At 41.8% G+C, this 9940-nt stretch overlaps 1 protein-coding gene across 1 annotated transcript; it reads left to right on the forward strand.

Annotated features, from left to right (window-relative positions):
* Positions 1-1841: 1841 nt before the first annotated feature.
* Positions 1842-4921, forward strand: LOC112138329 (2-oxoglutarate receptor 1-like). The gene is made up of 2 exons (XM_024260888.2): positions 1842-1938; positions 3757-4921. The coding sequence occupies exon 2, from the start codon at positions 3766-3768 to the stop codon at positions 4777-4779; it is 1014 nt and encodes a 337-aa protein (XP_024116656.1). The 5' UTR covers positions 1842-1938; positions 3757-3765; the 3' UTR covers positions 4780-4921.
* Positions 4922-9940: the final 5019 nt, after the last annotated feature.

Below are 9940 nucleotides of genomic sequence, written 5' to 3' on the forward strand. Positions count from 1 at the left end.
CTCACTATATGGGCGTCTTCTCTATATTTTTATCTTCTCTATATTTTTATTAGTTCATGTTGTTAATTGTCTTTTCTGGGAGAGCAGGAAACTGAATTCAATTCATTTTATGTCAGCACATATGAAGGATTGACAATAAAGTTGACTTTAAATTTGACTTTGTCTCCTTGGGACAGTATCCCAATTTGCCAGGATCATGGTCCCGAGTTAGGGGTCAAGGGTTTGGGTACCTCTCCTGGTTTGCGTCCCGAAGGTTGGGGACCCCCAATTAGCATCTGTTGGCTAATACCAAGCAGCCCTGGGACCAATGACAGTTCGTAGCCTGGAGATTTGGGACCCCTGAGTTAAAGGGAAAAGCCAGGAAGATAAAAAATGGGGAGTTGGGGACACCTAAAATGTCAAAAAGTGGCGTGGAGCGGGCCCGAACCATATGTCCATATATGATGAGTTTGGAGTGAGAATGTGTTGCCATAAAGGGTCAAAAAATACATTTAATCCTAATTTAAAGTTTCAAAAGGGTTAAGCACAGTTTTATTGACAAAGATAATTGGATTTGATATTTTACAGCAAAATCCAACACAGGTTAGCCTTAAAGTCCCATTCCAATTGATCTATTGTAGAAGCGTTCTCAGATGTCTTTTAAATATGAATATGGTGGTTTAAGCCAAAAAAAAAAAAACGTATGTTGTTTTCTAGGACATAGTTTCTGCAGAGCGGCTGTAGTTCATTGGAAACTCACTAGGGAATAGTTGACATGGAAGTAAGCCTCCACTGGTATCCCATCATCCCTATTTTTTAAAACGGATTTCTTTTTGTCTGCTCCTGATTCATCACACTCAGAAAAGCTGTTTCAAGTATTCCTCTAATATCAGAAATATGCCACAAGAACATTTTTAAAATACCATTTTCATTGGGGTGGGGCTTTAAATTTGCATAAAAGTACAAACTAAGACCCTAAATGTCCAATTCAACCAACAACAAGGAGTTTGTATTTTTTGCCTCACTTCAATCTCACATTTCTTATTCTTTATTTCCTTTTCATTATATTCTTTTGGTACGTTTGATAGCTTTAAATTTGTTAAAAATACAAATTTGGGGTGAAAAAGAACATGAAATTGTTAAAGTGGAAACAATTGCAGTAGAATTTAGGTTTGTTAGATGTCAGCTGCATTGTTGTAGCAGAATGAATGTTTGCACCTAAATTAAATTGTACCAACGTGTTCTGTTTGTCTTTTGACTGATGTTTTTTTACCCATAATCCCCAGTTTTATACTAAAAGTAGCAAATATAAACCATCGGTTCACACAATTTACTCTTTTTAAAAGCAGCTACACAAAATCAACATTTTAGAGCAAAACAACCCAAAGTCTTATTTGTTTTTCTCTCTTTCTGTGCACCATAACACAACCATTGTTGTGAATTAAAAAAAATAACATATCAAAGAATCCAATTGGGTTTGAAGACTAAATTTTCTTAACCTTTTCAGTGTCAGAAGTGGATTTTTTTGGCCAAAATAATTATCAATGTTCTCATTCCTCGTCTGGATTTGGGGTTTATTGTTGACTTTATTGATGAAAGTACCGTGAATTTCCTATAAAAAGCAGACCTCTGTTGATGATAGAGCGTGTGAGGTCAAAGGTCATATTTACAGTAAATGTTAGCTTTCTCCGGTATCCACCGCTGCCCTGCTGTGATACCGAGAACCGGAGTCGGATTCATACCAGCCGAAGGAAGAAGCCCGTTTGAGGTCAAAACAAAAACCCAGGATTCTTGTTTCTGAGGAAAACATGGAAAACATCGTGTGGTTGGATCATCGTGACTCCAGGAATCCTGGAGGTAGATTTTTTTCCTTCTCTGGGTGTGGAAAGAGGAGTGAGAGGAGGAAAACAGAAACACTTCAGGATTGAGGAGGACAGATGAAGACTCTGTAACTTAAAAGTGAGTAAAACTTTTTTGTCTCCTAAACCTGAAATGAGTTTTCGGACCGCTGTTATCTCCTTAAGGTACTTGAGTTTGTGTTTGTGTGATGATGGATAAGTGGCACCTTGCACATCTCTCACTGATGCTGAGATGCTAGAAACGGCTCTCAGCCTGGCGTGGCGTTCAGGAACCGAACTGTTGACAAGGAAACCAGATATTGTTTGCTTCTTTCCCACTGAGTTTGCCTGATTGCTTTTTCTTCTCGATTCCGCTCTCCTCCGGGTTTCCGCGCTCGTCCGTCCTTCCCTTCCTGCAGCCGTAATTGCTGCTGACAGTGAAACGACGACTGAGGGAAATCTGATTTTTATTGCCCTTCGGAGCAGCTAAAACGAAGCTCCGGACAACATGTCCTAGATCTGCTGTTACAGTTTTGGATCTCCATAGTTTTTTTTCTATTTTTTTAATTCAAATCTTTTTGAAGCAGCATTTGTTCGAAAATGCTTTTAATTTGAAAAGCCCGGGTTCCACGTTTGCGCTAAAGTTCTTTAAAATTGTGTTTAGGGACAAACGTAGGCGACAAAATCCAGGTTTTTACTTCATAAAAATTATATTTGTTTGTCTCTAAACACAAGTGCTCTTGAGCGTGAGGTTATAAAATGATGTTTTAGGAGGGTTTGACCACATTTTTAGACTCAAATTGACAAGGAATTCTTGTTCTTGATTGGTTCTTTTGCAATGATGGAACTCTCTAAGGTTTAGTCAGCACTAGAGTTCAGGTGACGCATCCCACCTGCTAAACATTGGCCAGGACGTATGGTTGGGCCCCCCACTGCGCCAATTTTTGATGATTTTTGACGTCCCCTCTTTTCTCATTTTTTGATAAACTGGCTGTTTCCAATAAATCCCAGGTCTCCATCCCTCGGGAAGCAGTACCAGTATCGAATCCTGAATGTTGGGCCCCCTCCATGCCACTTGACGTTTTGTTGTCCCCAATTTCTTGTTTTTCTTTTTTTTTAACGTGCTGGCTTTTTATTTTTTGACCTGCTGTCTGTGCCTATTAAATCATGGGTTTCCAACACTTGGCTCATACAGGGTCCCAGGGGTTGGGCCCCCTCGGCGCCACCCAATTTTTTAATTTTTTTTTTAACGTGCTGGCTTTTTATTTTTGACCTGCTGTCTGTGTCTATTAAATCATGGGTTTCCAACACTTGGCTCATACAGGGTCCCGAGGGTTGGGCCCCCTCCGCGCCACTTTTTGACGTTTTGGGGTTGCCCCAACTCGTCGTTTTTTGACATGATGGCTGCTCCTTCAACATGCTTTCAGCAATGTGAAGGGGAGGGGCGGGCAGGGTTGCTCTGTGCCACTCTGCAAAAACTATGTTCTAGAAAATGACATGGATCAAACGATTAGGTCTTGGTTGATAAAACTGATTAATTGATTTGAATCGATTTAAGCTTAATAGATAAAAAAATCAATTTATAAAAATATAAATGAATTTAGCACAAAAAGCTAAAGTCTGTTAGCTTGATGCTAACATGTAAGGGAATTACCCATAGAATGGCTAATGCTAACATTTGGTCGACCTAAACATACACTGCTGACTAAAATGAATGTCTTAAAATTTTTCAAATTCTTTTAGGAAATATATTTTTAAGTAACCATTTGTGGTCTAAAACAGTTTGTTGCTCATTCTGTCTTCTTTTTTTAGCTGTTTCTGTTTTCCAGCTGTAGTTGTAGGTTTCTTACCTTAAAAGAGTTCATTTCTAGAGCCATCAGTTCATTGAAAGATCCCAACATCTAGAAGGTTCCTAAAGTTGTCATTTTTTCTCCATCAGGCCTTCATCATGAACAGTGTCAATTACAGCTGCATGGACGTGGACCGGCTCATGAAGCGGTACTACCTACCCGTGGCTTACAGCCTCATCTTCATCGTGGGCTTGTTTGGGAACATGATCTCAATCAGCATCTACCTGACCAAGCTGCGACCCTGGAAGAGCAGCAGCATCATCATGGTCAACCTGGCGCTGACCGACCTGCTGTACGTGCTCACCATGCCCTTCCTGATCTACTACTACATCAACGAGGGCTCCTGGATGCTGGGCGACTTCATGTGCCGCTTCATGCGCTTCGCCTTTCACTTTCACCTGTACGGCAGCATTCTGTTCCTCACCTGCCTCGCCATCTTCCGCTACGTGGTGGTGGTGCAGCCGTTCAGGGCGGCGCAGGTGCAGGATAAGTTCTGGGGCACCATCGCATGTCTAACCGTGTGGACCATCGCCGCCACTGAAACCACGCCCATGTTGACCATCGTTTCCTTGAGCGTGGACAAGGACAACAACACGCAGTGTCTTGTGTTCGCCAGCACCGAGCCGGTCACCGCCGTGCGCGAGTACAGCTGGCTGCTCACGGCCATCGGGTTTGCGCTCCCCCTGCTGGTGGTCTTCTTCTGCAACATCGGTATCGTCAGGGAGCTGGCCAAGGGGCCGAGCCCGACCAACTCTTTCCGGAACCGGGCGCAGTGCATGCTGGTTCTCATCCTGGGACTCTTCGTCCTGTGCTTCCTGCCGTACCACATCCTGCGCGGCCTGTGGATCGAAACCCAGCACAACATGAGGACGCTGAACAGCAACACCTCGGAGTGCAGCAGCCACATCACGCAAGCCGTGTACCTCATCTCCAGGCCGCTGGCGGCCATCAACACCTTCTTCAACCTGGCGCTGTACACTCTGTCGGGGAACAAGTTCAGGAGGGCGTTCCTGAGCGTCTTCTGTCGGGAGCGCTGGCTCATCAAGGCCAATTTGAGGATCCAGCGGATGATCATGACCAAGGCGACCAACGACATTCCCGCCATCCCCTGATTGTTTTCTTTCAGGGACATTTAGAAACTTTGACTGCAAACAGGTTTACATCTTTGCTGAGGGTTGTTGGGGCAAATGGGTGTAATTAAATCTCCTAAAGTAAAAAGTTTTGCTTCTTTTGTCGTAAAAATGTTCAGATTTTTTTTCCAGGTTTGGTGGTTTTCCCACGTTCCCTGCTAGGAAGACTTCCTAGGGGACATGTGTCAAAGTCAAGATCCGGCCCTTTGGGTAATTATATCCGGCCCTCCAGATCATGTTATTTATTGATATAAACGGCTCGATGTTATTAAGATTTTTTAGGCTATTTTCTAGTTAAGCTAATATTTGAGCTACACGCTAGCTAGCTGTTTTGGCTAATATTGAGGTTTTTTTAACATTGTATAGGCTGTTTTAGAGTTAAGCTAATATTTCAGCTACATGCTAGCTGTTTTGGCTAATTTAGGCTTTTTAAAAGTTATTTAGGCTGTTTTGGAGTTAAGCTAACATATATACACTAGCTGTTTTGGCTAATTTAGCCTCTTTTCAGTTTAGCTATTTTTTCAGCTACATGCTAGCTGTTTTGGCCAACTTATTTGTTCTGTTTCTTTAGGCTAAATTGGCATTTAGCTAATATTTTAGCTGGCTATTAGCTTCAGTTTTTTCATCCATCAACTTCAGCGATTTTATCTATCAATTTCAGTATCTTCAACTATCAGCACTAGCATCTTCAGAAGCCAAATTCAGCTTACAGCATTCCCACTAGCATTATTGCAGGTAATGCTATATATATAGTTCATACTTATGTTAAAAAGTTACAGATTTAAAGTTTTAAAAAATTTCGTTTTAGAGTGTTCAATAAATGTTTATCCTGTTTAGCCCGCGACTTAAATTGTGTTTTGGATTTTGGCCCCCTGTGCGACACTTCTGTCCTAGGGCAATGATTGGTTTAAACATAAATAAAATACCCTAGAATTGGTGTGGTTGTGGTGTCTCGTTAAGTACCTCTCTCCTTCATTGTTCACAGCTGGTCTCATTATACCTTCACACCTGTGTTTCACCGTTTAGCTCCTTTAGCGCACGGCGGTCCATGACTTCTGCTCTTTGCAATTTAAAGCTTTTCCATTTTACTATTAAAATTACCATATTTTACGCATTACATGGTGGACTTAAAAGCCATAATTTATTTTTAAAATGACAGTTATTTATGGATACATTCTGATGTTTAAGCAATTTTGACAGGTACACAACTTGTTTTTTTTATTTATTTATTTTATTTACCAGTTACAAACAAGATAAGGTACTATTGAGAATACTTTAACACAGCTAACTTGTTTTTTATTAATGTGTTAGCTAGGTTGGTAGTTAGCATAGTCTCAGTAACGTTTGTTTTAGCAGTATCTGTCAAAAACAAGATTGGATGTTATTGTTAATATGCTAACGAGGCTAACAAGTAGCAGTGTCAATCAGCCTCTTTTTATATACGTATGATTAGTAAGATTGGGTGTTATTGTAAATATGCTAACGGGGGTGTAGGGGTGTTTTTTAACGAGGTTTAAAGTCAACTTAGTTGCGATAACGTCTGTTTTAGTGTTATTTGTTTGCTTCTTTCATGTCACAAACAAGGTTAGGTGTTATTGTAAATACGCTAATATGTAGCGGTATTGGACAGTGTTTCTTAATTTAATATTAATAAGAATTGGAGTTACCATAGCCACAGTAGTGTTTGTTTTAGCAATATAAGTCTGTTGTTTTATTAACAAGATTGGAAGTTAGAAAAGTCACAGTAATGTTTGTTTTTACTGTATCTGTCTGTTTCTTACATGTGACAACTAAGGTTAGCTATAACTGTGAATATGGGCTAGCATGTAGCATGTTGTACATCTTTTTATGTTATTACCAAGGTTAAGAGTTAGCATAGCCACAACACTGTTTCTTTTAGCAATATCAGTCTGTGTTTTACATGTTTTTAGCGAGATTATGAGTTAGCATAGTCACAGTACTGTTTGTTTTAGCTGTATCTTTTCCATAGATGTCACAAACAAGGTTGGCTGTTAGTGTAAATATGCTAACAAGGCTAACGTGTAACGATATCCGACTGTTTTATTACATGTTAAAAAGGTTGGGTGTTGGTATAGTCACAATAACGCTTGTTTTAGCTGTATCTGTTTGTTTCTTACATGTGATAGATAAGGTTGGTATTACTGTAAATATGCGATTGGGACTTGTCTGGGAGGGAGGTGTTTGTGTTGTAAAGAGTGCAAAAAACAATAAAAAGTATTTGATAAAAAAAATATGCGATTGGGGTTAACATGCAGCTTTTCGTACAGCGTTTTTTTTTGCGTGTTATTATCAAAGATAAGAGCTAGCTTTTTTTTTTTTTTACAATATCTGTTTCTTTCATGTAGCAAACAAGATTGGGTTTTTACTGTAAATATGCTAACAGAGCTAGCGTGTCGCGGTGTCAGACAGCATTTTTTTTTTAAGTTATCAACATTGATAATGAGCATAGTCAAAATAACATTCATTTTAGCGATATCTGTTTCTTACATATTTCAAACAAGGTTAGGTGTTATTGTAAATATGCTAATGGGGGTGTAGGGGTTTCTGACTGTGTTTTATTAACAAGGTTGCAGTAACATTTGTTTTAGCGTTATTTGGTTGTTTCTTTCATGTCACAAACAAGGCTGGATGTTATTGTAAATATGCTAACAGGGCTAATTTGTAGCGGTGTTGGACAGCGTTTCCTAATTTCTTATTGACAAGAATTGGAGTTGCCATAACCACGGTAGTGCTTTTTTTAGATGTATCAGTCTGTTTTTTACCTGTTGTTAACAAGATAGGGAGTTAGCATAGTCACAATGACGTTTGTTTTAGCGGTAACGGTCTGTTTAATTATGTGTTGCAAACAATGTTAGGTATTATTGTAAATATGCTAGCGGTGTGGGACTGTTTTTTACCTGTTATTAACAAGGTTGGGAATTAACATAGTTGCAATGAATGAGATATATTGCTAGAAATGCTACGCTAGCCCGTTACAATTGACTAAAATACGTTAAGAGTGACGCCATATTGGATAGGGCAATAAGAAATGAGACGCAGATTAGCAGATACAGTAAAATTACCATAACATGCTTGATTTCTGTCGCCGGTGACATCTCAATCCCCCAGCCCAATCATTGATTTCTGTTCTCGATTTTGGTTTTTATTTCTCTGGATTTTCAGAGAATCAGTACCATTTACTTAATCTAGACAATGAAAACTTTGCGTATATTTTGGTGTCTATATAACACTAGAAATATGGCGTTCCCACTTCATTGATCGTCTTGAATTTTCTTAATTTGAATATAATCTCTGAAAAATGATGCACTTAAAATCGAAAAAGCTACATTTTTGTGACCCAAAACTTTCCTGAAAGCTCTCGGCCTCTTTATATTACTTTATTTTTCATTTTTAGTTTCAGTTTTCTGCAAATTCTCTTACTAGAGATTAGTCTTAATCCTAAACTGGAACATGAACGATCTTAGCAGCAGTTAACTTCCTGAAAGCCGGATAGTTTTGGGGTTTTCTTGCGGTAAATTGAGCGTTGGTCAAGCTCCAAGTTTCCCAGATTGTGGCAAAAAGACAAAAAAAAAGAAAAAGCATTCTTCTATTTTCTGCAACAGAGTCATGGTCAATTGGACTTTAAATGATCAATTTGGAAGCAAAGAGCCCAGCGATCAATGCACTAATGGTACAAATGCCGATGTGCTGTCACTGTGATGTAAGAGGCCTCAAACCGGCTCTGACAGCTTGTCTTTGAGCCTGTTTAGAGAAGTTTTTTTTAAAGCATTTCTTTACAGCGAGAGCAAAAAAAAAAGAAGCACACGCATGTGCAGCAGACACTCCATCAGACACAAATTGACTGGATGCTGCATATATTTTTATTCAACACATTTCCTGCGAGAAATTGCTCGGCCTGCTTCTGTGCGTTGCAGCTTAATCAGTCAAGAGGGAGAGGAGAAACACACTGCAGTTTGCCAAGTTTGTGCTTTGATACTCTTGTGAAGCCAAACACCACAAAGTCACCACGAGAATCCACCGATCAACACAAACACCCTCCGGTGGAAGATGCTCACAAACGAGTTTTTTTGTTGTTTTTTTAGCAGAACTTAAGCAGCGTTTTTCTTTTTTCTCCGAGGACATTCAAAGCACTCACTAATGGACGAATAAATTATTTCACCACCGCAGTGCCAAAGGAGGACATAGAAAAGAACGTACATACAAAAATGTCGCTGTGACAAATACATCCATCATAAATATTAAGACACCGTTCGGCAGTCCAGCGAGGCGCCACGGGGGCCGGCGCTCCCGCAAAGTCACGGCAGAGGAGAGACGAGTTAATGGAGGGAGGAGAGCGAAGCGCAATGAATCAGTCGGCTGACCGTCTGTGCGGCGGCGGCGGCGGCCTACCACCGCACCACCTGGCTGCTGTAGTCCTCTGTGGTGGCTACCTCCTCCGGCACTTTCACCTCCTCCTCCTCCTCGATGTCTCCGCCTCCTCCCAGTCTCCACAGCTGACCCAGGTAGGTCCTGTGCATGCGCTGCCGCTCCTGCCGCCTCCGGATGCGCTCCTCCTGATGCTGCCTCTGTCGGTTGAACTGGTAGCGGCGCAGGAACAGCTCCTTGGCGTACTCGTACAGCTCCATGTCGAGGGCGTTCAGCCCCTCGATGCGCCACCGCACCTTCTCGCTGATCCCCACGCTGGCGGCGCGCGTGCTGTTGATCTGGGTGAACGCCCGGATGAAGTGCAGGCCGAAGGTGCTCTCGAACAGGTACTGCGTCTTGCGCTGGAACTCCGTCAGGCCGTAGAAGGCCATGTTGCGCAGGTTGACCTTGGCGCTGGCGAGCAGCACGCGGCCTCGCTCCAGCTCGCTCATGGAGGACATGTTGTAGCAACCCACCAGGCTGAGGTCGGCCAGCATGCGCACCTGCCGGTTGTTGGCCAGGTTGTAGGGGCAGTTCATGAAGTCCGTCAGCGACACGCCTGTCCAGTCCTCGCCGCTGTAGCAGGCGGGGAGCTCGTCTTGAGTGGGCGGGCGGCCGTCGCACATGTGGAGGGCAGTTTTCCATGTGGCGCCGCGCTGAACGTGCTTCCACTCGCTGAGGTAGCGTGACACGGGGTCACGTAGCATCGTGATGTAGT

The sequence above is a fragment of the Oryzias melastigma genome, unplaced genomic scaffold, assembly GCF_002922805.2.
Source record: "Oryzias melastigma strain HK-1 unplaced genomic scaffold, ASM292280v2 sc01127, whole genome shotgun sequence".
NCBI classification, from domain to species: Eukaryota; Metazoa; Chordata; class Actinopteri; order Beloniformes; family Adrianichthyidae; genus Oryzias; species Oryzias melastigma.

Bases quoted from the DNA above. Each gene is read 5' to 3' on its own strand.
- LOC112138329 (XM_024260888.2), top strand. From the start codon at position 3,766: ATGAACAGTGTCAATTACAGCTGCATGGACGTGGACCGGCTCATGAAG.